The sequence below is a fragment of the Syngnathus floridae genome, chromosome 15, assembly GCF_059516105.1.
Source record: "Syngnathus floridae isolate MCC-2025c chromosome 15, RoL_Sflo_1.0, whole genome shotgun sequence".
Taxonomy (NCBI): domain Eukaryota; kingdom Metazoa; phylum Chordata; class Actinopteri; order Syngnathiformes; family Syngnathidae; genus Syngnathus; species Syngnathus floridae.
This window is the reverse complement of record NC_142427.1, coordinates 5714376-5736919: the sequence shown is the minus strand read 5'-3', so window position 1 is coordinate 5736919 and position 22544 is coordinate 5714376. Positions and strand designations below refer to the sequence as shown.

At 40.6% G+C, this 22544-nt stretch overlaps 1 protein-coding gene and 1 long non-coding RNA gene across 3 annotated transcripts in view; one reads left to right on the top strand and one right to left on the bottom strand.

Annotated features, from left to right (window-relative positions):
- Positions 1 to 22350, top strand: part of LOC148386054 (uncharacterized) — a 40310-nt gene extending 17960 nt beyond the window's left edge. The window contains exons 4-5 of one of the 2 annotated variants that reach the window (XR_015863227.1): positions 21735 to 21951; positions 22163 to 22350. This is a non-coding gene — a long non-coding RNA (uncharacterized LOC148386054). Of the gene's footprint in view, positions 1 to 17331; positions 17719 to 21734; positions 21952 to 22162 lie in introns of those variants that run through there. The other variant, XR_015863228.1, reaches the window with a different exon arrangement.
- On the bottom strand, positions 4511 to 22223 carry gfra3 (GDNF family receptor alpha 3). The gene is made up of 8 exons (XM_088399375.1): positions 21760 to 22223; positions 12900 to 13166; positions 12489 to 12581; positions 12048 to 12417; positions 11588 to 11697; positions 10890 to 11024; positions 10192 to 10325; positions 4511 to 8763 (listed from the first exon to the last, which is right to left on the bottom strand). Exons 1-8 carry the CDS (start codon positions 21872 to 21874, stop codon positions 8563 to 8565), a joined length of 1425 nt encoding a protein of 474 aa, XP_088255501.1. The 5' UTR covers positions 21875 to 22223; the 3' UTR covers positions 4511 to 8562.
- Positions 22351 to 22544: the final 194 nt, after the last annotated feature.

Below are 22544 nucleotides of genomic sequence, written 5' to 3'. Positions count from 1 at the left end.
ACACATCAAAGGAAAAATGAATTTACAGGATTATACAGATTAGCAATAGATTTTCTATATGGTATGCAAAAATAATCTGGGTTGCTAATAGCGGTGGCTAGTAGTACTGACTGACAACATGTTGTCTCTGAGCTGATTTTGAAATGACATGTTGCATCATTGTTGATGTTGTTACAAGATTGTTTCTAATCATTAGGAGGCTAATAGGCGGCCCAGTCCTTTGGAATTATTTTGACGCGGGAGTTTAAGATCAGGGGATGCTTTGAGAATAATTGTCAATTTGTTCTGTATATGTGAAGAAGCCCTTTGAGACTGCTTGTGATTTAGGGCTATATAAATAAACTTGACTTGACTTGACTTGACTTGACTTGACTTGACATGTCATTAATTCCTCTGCACAGTAGAAAGGCTTGACTTGTGACACCGGAAATAAATAGGAGTGAGAGGTGTGACCCAATACTTTTGTCTGTAGTAGGACATGTCAAAGGGAGTTTGCTTTTATTTCATCTCTTTTTTTGTTTGTTCTTTTCACTCATGTCCTCCTCAATTGATGTCTTTGCTTTGCATCTTTTCTGGGTGTTGATCCAAAGGATGACGTTTGGCATCAGGAATTTTAAAGCTTTGATCTTCACATATAACCTTTTTAGAAATTTAAATTTTAATTTCATTTAATATTTTAGGATTAAAAAGTAAACATTTGGTCTCTTTCTGCTTAATATTGCCACGATGATGTGAGCAGCAAGGGGGGTAGTTACATGAGGCAGATGATAACTGCCTGTTCACTGCATCTGACCTCGCCTGAGGAAAACTAGGTAGACACTTAACAGAAGCAGCCATCAGGTTGTATTTGATCCGTCTCCTTCCTTATTAAATTGCATCTCTCATTATACTCACTGCTTGTCCTGTCTCTTGTCTACTAAAGGGACAATCTGGAAAAAAAAAAAAAAAAAAAGGTGCAGTATTGTCACCATTTGAGTCACTCCTTCATGAACCGGGAAGCAATCTGCTCACTAACTGATGGAACAACAAACACGACAGTCCACAAATGTTTAGAGGTCAGCGCGCCGCAAATATTCATGGCAGCATGATTCAAACAAGAAATAATTGTAGCTAAAGGTTTGCGCTGCAAGTTTGATTATTAACAGGTTATTGATCTTAAATGTACGGTAAGTCTATGAATAGTTAATGTCTTGTTCGAGCACACAAACACGTCATCCAGGAAGCAGTTAAAAATCTTAGTGAGGTCAACATGCTGCTTATCTGTAGATGGACATCTGCCTCCCATAATGACGATAACAACTGGAGGGCATCATCTAGTCTAGTTGCCTCATACAGAATCTAAGGACAGATGTACTATTATAACCCAGCGACGTGTGATAAAAGTCGATGAGTTTTCCAAACAATTAGGCAAAAAGTATGGAGCTTTTTTATTTCGTCAATACTTTTGATAAGCTGACGTGTATGTGTTGTGAAGTGTAGCTTTGGTACAATGCTTGCTTAACCGTTTAAGCAAAAATAAATAGCTCGGGTGTTTTCAGTTGATTGGATTTCTTTACGGCACGATCTTTGCAAGAGTTTTGTGTCGTCAGGGGGAATAAAGTTATTCCAGAGTAATTGAAAAATTCAAAGTTTGACAGTTGGGCTCATTCAATATATACACTGTAATTTTCACTGAGTGGAAACACACAGTTGCATTCTTGCAGCGCTTTGGAAGAAGATTAAGGTGATGCTATTGCACACAATTTAGGGCACACTCTTGCTTCTTCACAACAGCAGCCTGGAAGACAGAAAAAACAGCAAAGCTTAGGAATAGCAAGCGGAGCTTCTGAGATCCAACACAATTTGATTGGGAATATTTACTGAATATATTATATATAGCCAATGATTTTCCTGCCGTATTTTTCGCCATGTCGAGGTGCAATCTAACTGAAGGCCAGAATGGAATTTGTTGTCAGCTACGTTATGTTTTATGGCTTATATAAATCCCTTCCTGGAAAGGGTCTTTAAATTAAAGTGTTCTACATCATCACTTACTACTATCTTTTGTTGCCTCCTCCGACTAACAAAGCTGGAAGCTATCATTCCCCCCCCCCCCCTCCAGAGACGAAATTCCAAATTTCTCTTTGAGAAAAGCCAACTTTATTCTCAGTGAAAATCTACAACACCACTTGCTCAATGACCCGTGTCATTACAGCTCCTGCCTATATATGGTCAATAAAATCAGATTGCCTTCAGCTTCGAAATGTACTATTGTCAAACTGTCCAATTTATGGCATTATCATATAATACTTTCACGGTGAGATGAGCACAAATGTTCACATAAATCTGTGTCCCAAAACAAAATCTGCATTTTTCCAAATGTGCAGACGTTGGCAGCAGTGTAATTCAGCCTGGCAGGCGTTGCGCACCCTCCTTCAATAGCGCATCACTCTTGTGTGAGCGGTGCCTAGGTAGCACTGCAGGGCATTGTTTATATGCACAATTGCTGCAGTGGGGGCTGCTAGTGTCCGTCTGGGGGAAATTGTGCAAATTGCCATTTTGTCAGATGCAGTCTGGCAGCCCTTTTATGACAGCTTTGCAAGACCAGTCAAATTGGAGCAAATAGGAAGCGGCGACTTTGGGCATTATCCCTAATGTTATTCATTGTGACAATCAAGCAAGCTGGGTGGAGGACAGAGAAATGTCAGAACAGGTGGAAGAAAAGCTCAGTGACATTTGAGCAGTGGAAAAGACGCAAGTCACTGTGATATCGGCTTTAGCGATAATTACCCATTTTTACACTCGCAACCTTTTCGTCAAATCAAATATAATCATTTGTCAACGGGGGAAAAGAAGCCCAGCAGCTGATTCAAGCCGAGTAATGACGATCATGTCGAATTGAAGCGGTTTGCGTGCAACCTGTCAAACAAGACAAACTCACTTTGCGTTTTTTCGTCCCCTTTTATAGCTTCAAGACAAGAGAACGAAAGCAACAATTTGTCAGTGCCAAGCAACAAATAATATTAAACTGCACTCATCATCTTGAAAACCAAACCCTCTTCCAGACCAAGATTGATGACTTTGAAATTATAAAGCTGTCATAGAGGTCTGTAGAACTCGGGCCTCGGAGGCTTTATTCAAAGTGATGTTTGTGTCTATAGTCGGGAAAGTGTGGGAGTTGCATGCAGATAATAAAAGCAGAGATGGGAAAAAAAAAACATCTGAATGGATGAACTCGAAGAAAATATCAGCAGGTTAAATTGCGCTGTTATGAAAAGCTTTTGAATCGTTAAAAAAATCTTTTTAAATACTGAGACAGATTATTTTTTAAAATAAATTAATAATACACATTTTAGTCAATCATTTCATGGGGACAGAATTGAGAAGTTTTGCTCTCTTAAGGGAGCAAGCAGTAGGTGGAAGCAAACACCTCTGACGACTCGGCAATTTACCGAAATAATGACTCATGAAGAAGCCTTGATGGGAAAATGATGACTACCGCTAACTTTGCTTACATTTGCAGTACTGTAATGCAAATTACCCTTGAGAGTATTTTCCAAAGTAATTTAGGAGAAATGAAAGAACAGCTCCAGACTCTAATGAGCTCCAATAAGAGTCTTTGACTGACACGGTCAACAATGTATTTATTATTGCTGTGCTAATAGTGTGCTTGGAATTTGACCCTCTAACAGAAAACCAGCTGTCAAAACAAATCAAAACAGTTTCATTATCTTTTAAAAGCAGAGACGCACAGTTCGTCCGCAAGTGAAGGTAATAAAGTCTATAGTGCGGGACCTCATGATCAAAGACAAGTCACGCATTGATCAGTGTTTTAATATGAACCTGCTGCATTTTGCTTTGGAGTTGGGTTCATTCTCATTTTGTTTTGTAATTAAAACCAAAGTCAATAATAAACCCTAAAAGCTTGTGCATAAAAAGAGGAGAAATGAAAACACAAATGTGGAAGGTTTATGAGGACTAAAAAAAAAGAAATAAAACAGACGCAATCAGAGAGACAGATTAACAACAGCAAAAAAAAAAAAACCTCATCAAAACAAAAAAGTTCAAAAGTCGAACAAAAGAAACTGTAACCACGTGTCTTTTTACCCTAATAGGAGACGACGTTCACGTTTACGGCAAACATCATTAAAAATGTTCCTGTCGAGGGCGTCAGTGTTCCATTTCAGTGTGACAGTGAAGTTGTGTGAGGCAGCTAAACGAGATTCAAGCACTGTTCATTTGACTACTTACACCTTGTTTTGGGGAACATGACACCTGTGAAGCCCCTGCAAGAAATACTCATTAGCTTGCGAGCACAGGGACTCCAACAAGAAAAAGGACAGGTGGGAAACTGTAACAGGCAAAGATCATTTCACGGCTGGCTCATCGTGATACGAACTGTGCATCTGTTAGAATGAACTTTCATATGTCAGGCCAAGATAAATCGTTCAAAACTTTTTTTTAACCATTAATGTGACCTATAACCCACATAACTCAAATAATTCTTAATATCACAAAAACCTGGCATTGAACAGGGGTGTATAGACTTTTTTATTGATTGTGTCACTATGGTAATTATGAAGCAAAATGACTGGAGGAACTTAATACAAACAAGAAGTAGACACATACCAGATCCATAAGACAGACATTGAATTCAGACAGTCTAAATAATATACATTCACTTTAAAGAAACCCATAATATACTCTACATAATATTCTTTTGACATGCTTCCCTTAGTATGTGTCTGACTTCCTGTTCCTGCTGATTCTCGCTGTGCTTTCTTTGTTCTCGGTCCCAAGCTGGCAATGAAATTAGAATGTGTGCGTGCGTATCTGTGTGTGTTTTTCCATCGGGCTGCAGGGCACAAATTTTGCCTAGCAACAAGTGGCCACACGAGCATATGACATGACTAGGAAAGCAGATTACAAGCAAATCTTTTGATCAACGTTGTTACATAGATTATATGGACAGTACACTCTATAAAGATGCATGTCTGTGATCAAAGTATCTTGTAAAACACAATTTATTTCATTAGCTCAGTTAAAAAAAAAGTCAGTCATATATTATAATTAACTATTTAGGATTTTATTTTTGTAGTTTGAATGACTGTAGCTTACAGCAAACAAAAAGCCAAAATTGAGAATGTGAGAGGAACATTTTTAACATACAAATTAAAAAGGTATTTTGAAAATAAATTTCCTGTGTTTAATAATGAGTGTTTGATTATAAAGAAATATAAAAAAAAAAAAAAAAACATTGGCAAATACACAGCGGTCATTTCATTTCCATCCAATAATGTTCTATTGGATACAGAAGCTGCCAATGTGGCTTTTATTCGTCTTTTAACAAAGTGGCACACAGTTCTGTTATGTCACAAAAAAATACACTTGTTTTGTTTTCTTTTACATATCATAGTCATTTTTTGGGGGGGCATAATCGATATGTTGTTTTTGAACACATATTTCTGAACATCATTTTGCAGGCGGATCTTGACAATACAATTTAAAAGGATTTGTGGCTATGACTATGCGATTAAAGTCATGATTACATCAAAAAAATGCAAGCTACTTTAGGGTAAAATGATTTTTCTTTTTTTTTACATAGTTTACAAATACACACGGTGAAATGTGAGGACATAAACACGCATGTTCAGTCATTAAGGCCAGCGCCACGGAACGGCAAATTAGCAGCAGAATTGCTACAACACTTAAACAATAAGTGTTTTTTTTAAGCATATCTTTTAATTCTTAGAATGTCTGGGCAGGTTATGTATTTTAATCTAATTTGCAATGCCACTATTCCACATACAATATATTGTATATATTTTTTGCCTGTTAGCTTTTACCCTCGATGGTCAAACTGAAGAATGGCTTCTGTAACCCATCATTAACTCTCCCAGAGGAAACAAGGGAAATAAGTGTTGGACCATGCTGCCTCCTCAAGTGATTACATACAATCATATTTACATTAAATGAGAATGTATAGCAGTGCTGCTCCGCTGACGTTTACAACAAGCAAACTCTTTTTTTTTTATGTACCTATTTTTATGATACATCTTTGGAAAAGGTCCAGCCTGTTTTAAGTGCTCTGCAAAACCCGTCATTAGGATGGTAATAATAACACTTAATGCTTGGTAATAGTGTGCGCATGCCTTCCTTCCAAAGCCAATTATAGCTCTTATTTGTGAAAACTCATCGTTAACTTTGCTCAAAATAATGATTTAAAAAAAAAAAAAAATCCCATATGCTTGTCTTTACCTACAACCCTGCAACAGAGTAATTTCCCAAGAAAATGAGCCATAGGAAAAAAATCATTAAGATCAGCAAAAGTTATTCCAGGCAGAGAGAATGGCTCAATGTGCTGCTCAATGAGCGGAGCAGCCAGCAGCCTTTTTCGGCCTCCGGTGTCCGTGCCCATCTCCATATCTTCATCTCAAACATCTGCCTGACATGACAGCAAAGTGCCACTAAAAACACATCTCCTCAGGATGAAAAAAGGTGAGAGGCTATGACAGCTGTAAATTGCCCGCCTTCCCCTAAGCCGTCCTCCACATTCCCCTTCCATGTTGACTGTTCTTGAATTGTCCCATAATTGCTTTAAATCGTTTTCTTCCCCTCCTCATTTCTGCCTTGGACGTTTATCTCATTGCCGTTGCCCCCTCTCATTACTCATCCTGCTCGGAATAATTTTAAGTGACTGGAGGTGCTCGCTGCGAGAGTCGCCAAAGGTTGGACAGACGCAATATCTCTTGCGCATGGTTCCGACTTGACTAGACTCTCCTTGCTTTTGTCACCTCCATTTCTTTTTCCTCCGCTTACGGGCAGCGCTTAATGCATTGTTGTTTTCAACACAAGCTCACCGAGGAATAAGAGTCCATTTATGACCCTTCATCTACTCTGATGTACCCCGTAGGGCTAATTATCGGACTCCGGGGTAAGTTTTCTAGCGCAATAAAAGGTACATGATGTTGTAAAGACGCAAAAGTCAACTGTCAATGGTATGAAAGCAAAGACTAACGATATAGTGGACCCTTAGAACTAAAACAGTGTGGAATGTGGCATGGTAATGTGATTGGTTTTTTTTATCCTTATGTGCCCTGCGATTCGCCGGTGATCAGCCTAAGGCATAGGTGTCAAACTCAAGGCCCAGGGGGGCAGATACGGCCCGCCACTTCATTTTTTGTAGCCCGCGAAGACAAATTTTGCATCGACTTTGTGTCATTACTAAAATTATAAATTGCCTTCACTTTTTAAAAATTGAAATATTGCTAGCAATTTCTATTACCATTCATCTTTTTAAACAATTTGAACAGTTTCGACTAGTCTCTGATTTCAAAGCTAGTTATTCATCAGTTTGCTGTGTAGCTTATACTGTAAATAATATAAAGCGTTGACAGTCATAATCACCCTTTGAGGGAAACTGTGACTAAAATGCGTCCCGCGACAAAAATGAGTTTGACACCCCTGGCCTAAGGTATACCTCACCTCTCAAAATAAGCCACACTTGCTCACGCATACAGAAGATGCTGCATTTCCACAGTGTTGTGTAAAGCACCGTATTTTTCGGATGATAAGGTGCACTTCGAAATCCTTTCATTTAAACTCAATAACTCGTTTTATAATCAGGTGCGCCTTATGAATGGATGTTGAATATTAAGTTTGACTCATTTGTTGGACTGGTTTGCTTCACTCCTTGTGCAGTGACGCACCTTACAACCCAATGCGTCTTAATAAACGCTGCACTTTTTAGTCCGAAAAATAAGCTATTTTTGTTTCATGTGACAATATACGTATACCTTTGCTAAAGATAATTTTACTAAAGCACGTGTATATGCAGAATTTCAATCTTTTAAGATGGTGAAAATGACGCCTAGGATAGAATATTTGTAATATTCTCTAAGGAGAAATGTATTTATCCGCAATGAAAAGCAGCCTGCTGGAATGAATGTGTTCAAAAATATGAATGTTGAAAAAAGCCAAATCAGCGCTGCAGCATATGATGAAAAAAAACAACACCGCAATATTTACATTTAATCAAATGGCAGTGCAAAAGCGAGGTTACCTTTTAGTACCGGTTGAGTTACCGGTGATTTGTTTTCAGTCAAGTCAGTGCCAAGTTTAGGTTTTTAAGCAGAGTTCCGATTGACTGATAAAGTGATCGAACTTAATGAGAGCATCGTGTGAAGAGGAAGAGCCGACGGGGGGAGCGGATAAGAAATGCGGCTGCCCTGGATGCCCTAGAGCAGGCTGCTTCTGCGATTTTGTCTTGGAGAGCACGTACATTGAGTGTGGCCTTTGGCAATGTGCTTCTTGTTAAAAGAGGGGATGTACTTTTGAGTGCGAAGCAGGCTCTGGATGGACTGTTTGCCCAAGCAGCACTTCTCAGTTCAGCCATGCACTATCTGCTCTGGAGCTAAGACACAGATCCTGCTGCACTACTGATATCTTTTAACTCTTAAAAGGAACAGGAGTTTTCTCTTTTTCAATGAAAGCTTTTGCAGTTCATTCTGGCAACTTCTCTCGGGGCGTTGGCATGGGTTTTGAATTTGGAAATGACAGAAAAATGAGAAGAAGATGCACATTTTAGATGGTCCCACAGTCCCAGTCCAGGATGAGTAGAGACAGCAACAAGAGTGGAAAGACGGGCACCACTGAATTGGCAGCTCCTCGCTGCCTCTCTGTGGCCCTTGACTCAGTGTTGGAGTCTTTCTCAGAATATGGCGGGATGATGTTAAATTCCTCACTCTTAGCCTCCTCTTGCACCACTTCCTCACTGGTCTCAATCTAGAAATGGAAATAATTCAAATTAGAAAAGTAATGTATCTTTGTTGAGATTCATATTCTGGAACTATAATAACCTTGGTTCATATATTGTTAGAATTTTACCTCCAGAAAAGTTGTAAAAAAAACTTTTGTTTTCAGCTAAAATAAAATAAATTTCAGTGGACAGCAATATCCAAACATATCAATGATATAGATTTGGATGAGTTTACCCTTTTCACCACTAAAATAATACCCTCCCATTAGTCAGTTAACATCCAATTTTGGTGAATTCCCTAGCGTAAAAGGAATCTACAGGTAATGGCAGAAAGGCGCATTGTGGCATCACATCGACCTTGACAGCAGAAAACAATCAGCTCATCCTTGAGCCCAAATGAACATTTGTATTAAATGTAACGAAATTGGCCCCCGGCAATACTGAGACTGCAATCATAAAAACGGAATGGATGAGTGAACAAGCTCGAAATACAATTTTTTCCATCTCTGGATGTTGCCGAGGTGGAACAACAACAGGTTGATATCTCACTTCAATTGTTAGACGTTAGGTAAGGCATTGTTGGCTGCAGCAAATAAAACATTTACGCACGCTGTAGTTTCAAATTATTGCGTTGGCACATCACAAAAAAAACCAACCTTATAATTGTTTTGAATTTTTCAACAAAAGATATGATTTGATGCGGGCCAAGTACATTACACATACATATATTTTAAGTCCCCAATTTAATGGAAATGGTGGTCTCAGTAGCCACTCACTCCACTTAAAAGGTTCTATTTGCAGCTGTAGCGGATGAAGCCGATAGTGTGTACACTGTAAACACATTTGCTGCTCTGTGATGTGAGCAGGAAACAGCTGTCACCATGGAGAGTCACTCACCCAGCTGTCGACCTATGTCAAGATGCTTTCTTGAGGCCCAAAAGTGACGATGTGCACTTCCCCCCCCCACTAATGATTAATTAAGTGAATTGATGCATGCAAGGAGTCATATGCTTAGCACATATGGCCGTCATTGCGCCGTACTGACCCTAACAAACTATCGTCAGTCACTCCGGACATGCTCTAACGCGAGATCGCACACGTTCAGCTCACCTACGTCAAATCAAAATAAAAAATGACTCAAAAAGGTTTTATTATTAAATAAACGAGGTCTATTGAATGTTGAATGCAGCCCACCTGTGGCGGGTTTTGCAGCAGTGGGAGGATTATGGCAAAAGAAAGAGAATATACAGTGGAGGGGTGTGCATACATGAATATTAAATGTTGAGACGTGGCAGACATCCTTCAGCTAAGCTGTGACCACAAAGGGCAGGAGTGGGTTAGAGAGGCCCCAAATCACTGTTGCGGTAGCGTTTTAGTTTTAGTTACACTCTTCCACTGAGCTTGCAGTGTGGGTTAAACATTCATGCAGTGAGGCAGCGAGAGGGCTTACTTACGGTGGTAAATTCCGGCAGAGAGTTGCCGGCGTGAACCTTCTCGTCGCGGACTCTTGGGGAGGGCTCGGGAGCTGGAACAGGACTGGTCTCAGTGGGGGGTGCCACGGAAATTCCCATGGAGCTGATAGCAGCACCTGAGGCAGAGTCAGCAGGGGGGGTCTTTGCATGCTTCATTATTCATCATCACCAAATCCTTCTGACTTCTCTACTCTGTCCTATATTTGAATACGTGATGACTGCGCTGTGAGGGTTATAAAGCCGTGATTTAACTGAGGCATTGAACTTTTTCTTCTTTTCTTATTCTCAAGAAACCTTGCTTTTTTATTTTTTATGAACAACTTTCAATAATGATAATAACTAAATAATAGATCGTGTCTGTGATTGGCTGGCGATCAGTGTAGCTGTGCTGTAGGAGAAACGTAACAAGCCAAGCTACGATAAAATGACAAAAGTAGCTTAGCAACATAAAAGTTTTTTATTAACAAAATTTCGTAATTGTACTGTATCTATGCATTACTGTGAGTGACTCTAGCCTAGCAGTGAAGTAAAAAAAAAACATTTTTTGAAGTTGTCATGAGCTTGTTAAGGCTGTATTGTTAGAGAAATAAAAACACCTTTGTTACGATCTGATTTATTTTGAATTGGAGCCGATGATACAGGCAGAAGGCACATTGTTGAGTCCACCAAATGACACTTACGCAGACAAATGTTGTTTTTGAACATGTGCAGGATGCGCTGACAGCCCTGCCATTCGTTGCCGCTGCCGTCACACGTGCACCACTGGGACACTTCTGTACTGCTGTTGCTCACATAGTTGGGAGTCATAATGGTGCCTGCAAAAGACAGCAAACATCAGTTTTAGGTTTTCTAGGATATGATTAATCCTCCATGCCTCTGCTGGAGCAGACGAGCGATGATGATATTCGCACTCATGCAATAGGGTCAAAAATATTTTTTGAAAGATACAGTGGAGGAAAAATGGGAAAGGAAGACATTTTGATGTGTTGCCAGTAGAAATACAAATGGGATATATTTCTGACAGGAATCCCAAAGCAGCAACAACATAATTGCTGGAAATGCCAAATCTTTGTATTTTTTGTTGTTGCTGCATAAAGTAGATGGTATTTTATGACTTTTCTTCCTATGAAGACATTTTGCCAAAATGTTGAAAGACAATTATTGCAGACAAACAATCCAGCAAATCTAAAAGCAATAACAATTTGCGAAATGAATAAAGAGACATTTTCTGGGAGGAAAAAAAAACTGATTATAAAAGCCAAATATCACTGCAAGACACCTGCTGATGAATTGTAATAATCCTTCACGCTACATTCTGCTTTTCCCGCAAAACAATTCCATCTCCCAACTTTCTCTCCGTTTTCATTGACTCACTCACCTATGAGTCCGGCGTAGGCCTTGAGGCACATAGCTCTGCTTTCTCGCATGCAGCCAGAAGCAGACAGAGGAGCTGGCTGACAGTTGTGTTGGAAATCAGCAAAGCGGGATCTGGCGCACACGCGCAAAAACACAATTTGTGAATTTTAAAGTTGCGTGCCTTTGGGGTGCTGATATGTGGTCATTCTGCTTTGGTTGCAGATAATCATAAAGTATCCCATCAGATGTGGAGTAAGATGCTCAATCCAACATTGCCGTTATCATATAAAATAAGTGCATTTTTGCATCACGACTTGAAAATGACTATTGCTGCTGCCCATTAGAAATGAAAAGAAAACACCGCAGTCCCATGGGTAGCATGTTCTAGAAAACGTATTCAGTTCCTCTTTCTTCTTTGCACCGATTGACTGACAGTAATATTCAGCTCCTTAGCTCCATAATGAACATGCAACCTTTCTCACCTACACAACTCGTCCCTGGAGCAGTAGTTCTGCAGACTGAGGCAATTGGGCTTCCCCCCTCGATCCTCCCCCTTGGTGTTCTCCTCGTAGGAACAAGATGGAACGATGGTTTTCCTGCGGCGTTCCCCGCACAGGGTATCGGAGCAAGGGCAGAAGAGCAGGGCGAAGCTGTACTCCTCCGGGACGCGCTCCAGGAAGCGCCGCAGGGCTCGGTGACATTTCTGACGGTTGCAACTGTTGTCAGAGGCCGCCGCTCGCTTGGTGCACGCCACTACGTACTCGGAGCGCAGTGAGCCGCATTTCTCAAACAGGCCGCAGTCTTGGGCTGCCTTGAGACACTGATTGTGACCATCTACAGACATGGAGGAACCTGGTGGGCCAAAGAAAAGTTGTCACTCCAAGTAAAAAATCCTGAATGCATTCTCCTGTTTGTAGCCGTACCTGCCATGATGGAGGCCATGTGTGACATCTCAATGTTTCTCACCAGGCTGAACTCCAGTTCTTCGTAAGGGGACACTTCATACTCATCATATGCTAAAAACAGAAGTGGAGTCTTCTTTTAGTTGCTTGCACATAAGATTTGCACTTAAAAGTGTTTTTTATGAACAAAATAATAATAGTTAATTTACTTTTTGTGACATTTATGTTTAGGGCTGCGTGGCACATTTTAGCTCAATGAACATCTAAGGTATCCATGAAAGTATGCACTTAATCTTTGCTCACTTGACTTTGTAAAGGCAGAATTTTTAATGCTGGATCTTGTTACATTATGCAGAAGTGCATACTGTCATGGTCAGTGAGTGTAAGTAAGCATTAAACACACGCACACAGATGGCAAATCTTAAATCCCACCTCCAAACCTCACAGTCCAGTAGATCCTGAGGCAGTGTTCCTCCCTTCGAGATCCACGCTGACATTTGCACACTTGAAGGGGGCGATAGCGCTGCAAGGAGTTTTGAGCCTCCAGGCATTCGGTGCGGGCGTCCGGGCCGAGCGGCGACACCGCCTCCTCAGCCGAGCAGTATTCCAAAACGCGGTAGAGAACATTGCAGGACTGCTCCTGGATGCAGCCCTGCTCGGCAAGCAGACAGTCTAAGGACGCCGACACCGGCGTGCTACCTGATGGAGACACGGTGATACATTGTCTTTGCGAAAGAGTCTTAGCTGCCGGGTTAATTGCCCCTCTGTTTGTCGTTGGGCTAAATAGATTGTGATTAAGACAACAGATCAAATGAATGGTGCTCCGTGGACACACCGGAGAACTACTCATTATAATAACCGCAAGGAAGATTAAATTGAAAGCCCACAAGTGTTCTTCATTTACAATATGGTCATAAAACGCTGCAGTGGGTGGGCTCATTGGATTGATTGACATTCGGGGGGCCATCTGAGCTTCTGGAACATTTCCAAAGAACAAGTCAGCTAATATCGAAGCGTTGTCTTTTGACACTTGAGCACATTCTTATCAGGTTTGAAACGCACATCTCGTACGACACAATATCCTCCAATCTCCAGCTTTTTTTTTTTCTTTTCCACCTCCGCCTCGACTTCAGAGGCCTTCCTCGTGTCACTCCCTAGAGTGCATATTAGGTACCTATTTGTGTGTCACTTGCCGAATAGCATCGTATTCATGCGCTAGAAACATTGGCCTGCGTCAAACAGGATGTTGTTACACAGCCAATTCTCAGATGCCGCATGCCCAATCTTTCCGTTTGCAGTTCAGCAACATTCAAAAGTATTTCCAAAATATTTGCCCAAATGCATATGGGAATGAACTGAATTAACTGAAAACTAACCAACGCCTCGAGAACTGTTTTACATCAAAGTCAAAGTCAAAGTCAGCTTTATTGTCAATTTCTCCACATGCCAAAGACACACAAAGAAACCGAAATTTCGTTCCCCTCTATCCCACGGTGACAAGACATGGCTCACAACAGACAAACAAGTAAACAAGTATAACAAAAGCGTGCTGAATAAATAATGAATAAATAACACAACAAATAAATAAATAAATAAGAGGAGCAAAAAAAAAAAAGGTTTGATCATTAGTTTCACAGCTGAAAAAAAATCTTCCTGAAATGCGTAGAGGAGTCAAATACTTTACTGTTTAGTCGTTTGGGTGTGTTTGGAAAACCCTGCCTTAGACGGTATCCAGATATAAATTGAATGAAACCAGAGCTTATTTTTAAATAAACTGCAAAGAAAGATCTATTATTAACAGAAGTGTGGCTAGGGGTGTTTGTCCGCAGGCGCGTGCAGGCTCACTTACATTAACATATAGATTACACGCGCACACACTCAAATACACAGCATTGTGTTAAGATTGGTCACACACTTTGATTAAGCTCCTGGCGACTGGCAGGGCAAAGCGCAGCTGCCATTGCATTCTGCTGCCGCGTATTTGGTAATCTCAGACGCCACATGAGGTCCACGTCTCACTCACGCATGAAATATATCATAAACAGAGGCGAGGCTTTATTGCCGCTGCAGGAAACCTGCCACGGCTCCTGCCGTGACTCCACGGGCCAAGGCGGCAAAACCATCATGGGCTCATAAAAAGCAACGCTTATCTTATCGAAATGGTTGGATCCCTAGATCATTATGTGTACGGAGCATCTGTGTTAAATCTATAAAAACACACAGTGTATCTGATACATATAAAGTAGTACTGAGTTGTGCTCATTGATTAAATAAAGATATAAGTCTTGAATTATGGTGATATGTGCGCCATAATACACTCTATTGATTTCTCACTGGAGTGATTAATACGGAGTGTGCCGGAAAAGATGATGAGGGTTCACACCATTCATGGGAGGCCACACGCCAACATTCGCTGGGAAGTGATTGGCTGTGGCCAATTCATCTTCTAGCCATTCAGAAGCGTGGGATGGATGGCCGACCATCCACGATGCCGGCCAGTAATTGGAGATGAGAGGAGAGTGTGGAGAAGGAGTGGGAAGTCTGCTGGGAGACAGGGAGTGTGACGGAAAGAAATTCCTGCATGGAAGTCACACTAGTGAGGAGGCGAGGGGAAGGATGAAAGGCACTCACTGGACACAACTGCACAAGGTGCCTTTGAGGAGTATTTGTCTTACCCGTCAAAATTTAGAAATTCTTCACGGGGCATCATGATCATTGTTTTAAAACGATGCTGTGTGGTTAGATGTGCTTGTTGATCAAACTCCCACACGCTTCCCAAAATTAGTTAACCTCCCCTGAAATATGCTTGGATGCACAGGTGCAAGACCAGATAATGAACTTTTGTGTATTTTAAGATTTTTCCAGGTTTTATTTTTTTTCCACCAGTTCCCCGTAGAAAAAATCTTCATCAGCATTTTTCAACATTTTTTGGGGGGTTTGTAAAAAAAAGAAAATTGTTTTGAGGCCCCCTAGCTCCTCTAGTGTATCTAAACTTATGTCAATGAAAGGGTGGGAAGAGGCACTATTTGCTTTTATGTCAATCAGCATTATTTAAATAAAAACAATATAACAGCAATAATCACATAAAAAGTATAAAATCTAAACATAATGAAGTGAATAATAAAAGCAAGCCCACCCATAATAAATACATGTCAGAGCTCCAGTAGTTTGAGCAAATGAGACACATGGCTTCATGGCCCAACATACAAATTAAAACTAAGTACTCACATTACTGTACAGTTAATGGAATGTTAATGTAAGAACAGTGATTGACCTGCAAAGAAAGAAGGGCACACTGGAAAGCAGGGTACAATGTGCTATGACCAATTTCTTGCCAAAAGTGTCTTTTGGATGTCGTTCAACACAGTAAATTAAAAGACATATCCTGTAAAAAAAAAAATAAAAATGGGCTGAACAGATGGCAGATAGGTCTAGTAGACGTCCAAGTTCTCTGCAATCACCGTATTACTGACTCCCATGTCATGCCAACAATTAAAATGTATTTATTCCCCAAGGTATTAAGGATTAAAACATGGCACCATCACTTTTTGGAACGTGTGTGAAGGCTTTTCACTTTGTGTTAAGAGTCACGGGTGAATTAATGAATGAATTAATTGTGTATTCCGGCTTGTGTGCGCTGAACTCGCCCCTGGACAGAGTTGTTTCCTTAAGAAGGACACAGTTGGTTAATCAGCCATAATTAAGGCTGCTCTTGGTCCTTGCTGATGCAGCTCTTTCTTCCCACTTTCTCCACCAATCAGCTCATTGTCCTCCAACATCTTTTAAAATTAAACATATGCTTTGCCACGAAGACTGTGGCGACTGCCTTGGGCATCCTCACACAAGCTGAATCTAAAATTGTGTTTTTATCATAAAGGCTCATCTTATTTTCTCTCTGTCATTTTCAAGTGAGTCTACATTTTCAGAATAATACCAAACAGCACTCATTATGATTCAGTGCAGTCCTAAAGCACTGCAAAGTACAAACGCAATTTAATGTTAATTACGATAGTGAGGTTGTCAATCAGTCGAGAGTATTACACTTGGATAATTGGATCTTGTTAGATTGAGTGGTTGTACCGAATGACAACGCTGAAATTATGTGAACTGAAAGTCATCATAAGAGAACAAAGTCATATTATTACGAGCAAACCTGTTTGGCCTTTTCTAAGGCAAGCAAACGTATTTAGTAAGTCGGGACTTACCTTTCTCACTATAAAGGTCTTTTCGCACTGCACTTAGTGAAGCACAGCAAGCCGTTGATATTGTGTTGTGCTGTGCTGAGAAAGGCCCGCTGAGTATACAATCATTTTTAATCAGTAAATATTTGAAAACCGACTTTTACCTGAGTCATGGTATACTTTTATATGCATACATTCATGTATTCTGTACTTACTGTGTCTCACGACAAGAATTTTGAGACAAAGTTCAAAGTTATAAAACTGAGGAGAAAGATTCCTATTCTGAATATTTAATTTAATTTGGGTATTGCAAGCACTATATAATTGAAAATGTATTAGAATTGGCCTTATTGAAGAAAAAAAAAACGTCTATCACCCGGGCTGCCTCTGTAGGCTTTCTCTGATGTTTTGAGCCGTCAGCCTTGACAGAACAAAGACCCAGCGTGAGCCCAGTGTACAGAGAAGGATGTAATGAGGTTCTTAATGCTGTGGATTGCCTGACTGCCCTCTAACATAACACCTGAGAGAAGGACATTGTGGCCAAATTGATTTTGGAGACAATTAGGTCAAAGTCATAGATACTGGAATTGACCCGCCTGCCAAGAACAAGCAATCTCATCTACGGGGGGGTCCAATCTTGTGATCGCCATCCGTCAGCTATCGTGTCCACTTTTGTCTTTCAGCCACTGACCCCATGCGGTGGGCCACCATTGCTGCCGCCCACCCTATCTCCACACCCCCAACCAGTGAGACAGCATGACCCCATAAATCCTGCCAGCGAGGCCACTTAGTCTCATCTTCATGTTAATTTGCATGAGTGTCCTAATGTCTCCACATTCCAGTTTCTATTTTCTTTAGGTGCAAGGCTTTTCCTCTACCAAATATAAAATATGAATATCAGCGCTTTGAACTACCCTTCCCTTATCCCTTCACAGCCTATTATAAAGGTACATCAACACAATACTGCTCTAGTAAATTTTGCAAGATTTTTTCATCTTTAAAAGGTTCTCATACAGATAATAATCTTGTAAAATCCCGGTTTAAATGGACCTATAAAACGTTCCAGTTGTTGAGACAAAATATTTTTTTTTGCTTGTCATCATCCCAGGTCTATTTTGAATCCCCTCCATTGGCGTATATGTGGGTATAAAATTTTAATGATTAATGCGTCTCCGCTGGAGGGAAGGGAAGTGCTAAACTAAGCTGCAACAGAGCTTTGGTCCACCGTTGTCGACCATGGCTTCTAATTATTGCTGAAGACATAAAAACTAAGGTGGAGCCAAAACACTGAAATTAATATTTTGAAGATTTGTTTTAACTTGTGTTAACGTCACTAGAAGTTCGCCTTTATCACAATGCATGTGTACATCATACTATCCATCCTTCTATCCATTTTCTGATGAGAATTCAGATTTTTTTGGTTTCTCACTAGCAGCACATATTTACCAACTGATGTTCCAATCATATATTTTAGTTTCATCATCCATATAAGATGATGATGCCCGTGGCACAACAACAGAATTGAGAGGGCTCCGCAGTCTGCAGACATCTTTTTTTTCCTCGCCGTCAGTATCTCTGATGGAGAAATTACTTGCTATTTAGTCCTTCATTTTTGCAAGCAAAGAAAATTGTATTTCTGAGCGAGCGGGTCTTTGCGAGGTACAACGTAGTTGCACCTGTTCTAATCAGTTTTCATGCACATAGCCAACCGAGACAGCTCCAGCAGAGATGCGATGAATAGAGTGAAGGAGAGTAGAGCCGCTTCGAAAGCAGCGACGGCAGACCACTCAGAATCAACAATTGCCTCATAAGAGCACTACATGGACCAACGTCTTGTTTTGATGAACCCCGGAATGCGGCGCCACATCATCATTTCTCTGGCCTGCCTCAGGTGTCACATCAGGCACTCGTGTGTGTTTTCTCTTGCGGCTTTGTCAATATTTCAGGCTCCTTCACAATGACAAACTGTGACGTGCCATATGGTTTCTTGGCGGTGATGGAGATTTTGAATCAATGTGTGATACTTTGAGCCACAAAAGTCTTTTTGCTGTGTCAGATGAAGCGGAACCACTGTGAGTTGTTCAATCTGTAGAATTGACTATTGTAGGAAACTGTGGGAATAGAAATAAAGTGAACCTAGAGAAGGCTAACTGTTATCTTCTTTGGTAACTATAGTTGTAAGTAAAGTAAAATTCTCAAATTTGTTCGTATGCGTGTACTTAACGTTTCAATTAAATAGCCCTCGTGATCCATAAAGTTGCCTTTGGCAATTTAGTTTTCTCGCTAGAAGCATTATAATCCAAATGATCTTTTTACGACATCAGACGACTGAAATGATGAGCCATTCTTTTATTTTCCCTCATCTTGGTGATGTCCAGTGGGCGTGTTGCCAGTTCAATCTTTGTGCGCAGTCGGCCAAAACACAACCGAGTTGCGGGCACGCACTTTGGAAAGAGACAAGAAGAATACAGCGACAACAGTGGGCGGCCTTGTCAGAAAGATAAAAAAAATCTCCTGTTAAATCCTCAAAAAAATAATACGACTTGAGCAGTATATATGACTGCACAGATTGAAATGAGCTCTGGGAAATTGTTAGACCGCAATCAACATCCACTAAAACGAAGAACCAAAATAGCCACAGTCCATCTCACGCTTCAGGTCATGTGAATAATCCACAAGGGCTTTGCAGTGCAGGGGTCATCGTTAGCTTTAATGTCATTTAACAATGACTAGCTTCCAATTGATTTGCCTGACACTTGCATCCTTTCAAAAAAAACATCTTTTCAATCTGGCTAAAAGAAATGCTCGCATTACACAGCGGGAGAGCTCTTTTGAGTGCATTTCCTTGCTGACCAGCCTCACCACAATGCTGAAATTGGAACGGCGTTTCCATAGGGTAGAAAGCAAAGGCTGCATCTGCTGTGTACAGACAGGTGCAATCCACCTCCTCCTCCTCCGATCTTGAATAGACACTTTAATGACAACTTTGGCGAGCTTTCGCCCGTGGCTCTGTGGCTTGTCAGTGGTGACAGACATTTTGGGAAAGGCTTCCTCTAAAGCGCCACGCTGCCATTGTTAAGGTGACAGAGTTGTACATGGCCAAATGTATTCAAATCTAAAAATAACACTGCATGAAATGGGATTTCACAGCTCCTTCTCTTCCACTGTTTTTCTCTAATACCTATAGAGGAAATTTTAAATCAGGTGATTTCTTTTTAAGGTAGGTGTGAAAGTCTGTCGCTGACGATTTGGATTTACGTCGAAAGAGATCACAGTTAAATACTAAGCAAAAGAGCCTCTATGTGGCATTTTGCCCTCCAACAAATGTATTTATTAAAACAAGATTAAATTACATTAACCATAAGACTATTAGTGGAAAATTCTCAATTTCAAACATAATATCAATCCAATTTCCTGTTGGCTCACCTCGGTAACACACGTTCTAGAAAATGTTGCATATCTTATAAAACATGCTTTCTGGCTAATTATATTAGCCGCTTCACGCAACATTATCCAAAAAGTGATAAAAAAAAAAACTCATGTCCATCAAGTTGTACCTGGTCAATAAAGTCGCGTTATGAGATGTATATGTGGACCATCAGATTGTATGTGGATGCACAGCCTGAGGACAACACACATACACACATACACAACCTCATCAAGTTAATGAGTCTGCTCGCCTTGAGCAACGAAGACCCATAAAGCAAAATAACATCATTTTTTTTGAATGGATTTTGCAGATCAACAAGCATTTATGCTCCACTGGAGGCCTGCTTTTCAGCCGCCACAATTTTATCGATTTGATCATTCAGCAACGGTGCCACAGGAGTGGATCATCCAAATTTACTTCAACTGCCCCAAAAAATTGCACTCAGTTTTTTTAATTACATTTCATCTCGGTGTATTTTTCCAATTTAATCAAGCCAAGTGCCCCACTGATGACGTGTCATAAAGCAGTCTCTTATTTTACTGCCATTAACTGCAATTTCTGACATCATATGAAATGCTCTCCGCAATTGCCATCTAATGCACATGTTATGTACCATGTCACTGATTTACACATGAGCTAATGGGAAGAAAAGCCTCCTCTTAAAGGGGAATACCAGATAAGTGAGATGTCTCCATGATGTGGCACAGTCCAATCAATACATGCTGCCCCCTCCCACTTCGCCCCCCCCACCCCAATCATCATTCCCTTTTGGAACATGTCCAAAGAAAGAAGAAAGAGTGGCAACATGATGTCATCCACATGTACACTACGCTGCCTTGGAAATTAATTGCAAATGGGCTTAATGGGATCATTTTGTCAGGCGAAAAGGCTCCACTCCAACCTGGGCTGCTATGGTAGCACACGTGGTTGCTGTAATACAGATAAATAGCTAGGCTAGATATGATTAAATAGGCTTTATTTTTCTTGACCAATTGTGTTTGTATGTGTGAGACAGTCAATTTTACTCTTGACAAATGCTTCCCTTTTAACCCCCCCTCCCCCACCCAACCCCCTTAAAAGCATTTTTTCAGCAACCGCATTTACATGATGCATTTACAAGAATGCAGATAGCAGCAGTTCTTAATTACTCTCTTGTCATAAAAGCACTTACAATGCACAGTATTGCAATTTTAATATTAACTTCGCGGTCGCCAAATTTTCTAATGCACTTCAAATGATTTTTTTAACATGTTGCCAGATCCAAAACAGATATTGATTGCATAATGTGCCTTTGTAAACCAATATAAAATTCATTCATAGATAGATAGATAGATAGATAGATAGATAGATAGATAGATAGATAGATAGATAGATAGATAGATAGATAGATAGATAGATAGATAGATAGATAGATAGATAGATAGATAGATAGATAGATAGATTTGTCTCACTTTCACCATCTTAAACTTTATTAATGGCTTTAAACAATGACTGCAAGCTTGTCTCTGTTTTAAATTGACGTATCGATTCATGACTTAACTTAGTTGCAATTAGATGGATCTGTATCCATCGAATAATCAATTTAAATACAGTAACATCGCACATAGTGCAAGGCAAATATTTACCAGAGATGTGAATCTCTCAAATGTGTCAAAGGTGTCCAAAAGCTGAAAGTGCTTACCGTGGGAGAAGACCTGAAGCAGGAGTCCGATGAACATCATACTGTGCGCGGACATCGGACACTTTTTAAGAATGGGACCGTCAACTGGCTGCTGATGCTCACTGAGCTTCCACATGCAAGGCTCCCGTCCTATGAGGAAGATGACGATGAGGATGCGCTTTGCACGCGCACTCTCCACGATCGGGCGGCCAGGTAAGAGATGCACAAAAGTTGGCCAACAGCAGCAACACCGCGGACGCAACCAAGCGAGTAGCGACCGTGCGCGCTACTATTGGCGGCGCGCAAATTCTCGCGGTCTTTGCTGCTCCATCTCCGTCCCTTATGTCCACACTTTAATTGATTGAAATGTCCGAGAGAGGTCCCTCTGCTCCACTCACAAGCGCTCATATGTGTGGCTCCACAGTTGTCCTTTCGGTGAAGTGGGGCTTCGCGAAGCTCGCGTCTCTTGTTGTTGTAGGGGTCACGTGATTGGCCCCTGGAAAAGGAGGAATAATCCCAAGAGCTGCTGCAAATGTTTCCTCCGGGGCAACAGCTGTGCGCGCGGACATGACATGATGGACAGAAGTGGGTGCTCAATGACAGCAAAGGGGAGAGTAGACCTGAAAAACATACCGTGTTTATCTAGCCTTATGTCATATATATTGTAAGGCTTAACTTTTTCCAACTAGAAATGCATGAATGGAAATAGGCTTGCAAAGGGGTGCGAAATAAAATAAAACGTTTACTAATTAATTTCCAGTTAATTTTTTTAAAGGTTAAAAGGAGAACATACGAATTAAAAATAA

Coding starts and splice junctions, on each gene's coding strand:
- gfra3 (XM_088399375.1), bottom strand. CDS start 21,874: ATGTGGAAGCTCAGTGAGCATCAGCAGCCAGTTGACGGTCCCATTCTT. Junction 12,418..12,488: donor CATGGCCTCCATCATGGCAG/GTACGGCTACAA, acceptor TTGGCCCACCAG/GTTCCTCCATGTCTGTAGAT. Junction 11,025..11,587: donor GGCCTACGCCGGACTCATAG/GTGAGTGAGTCA, acceptor TGTCTTTTGCAG/GCACCATTATGACTCCCAAC.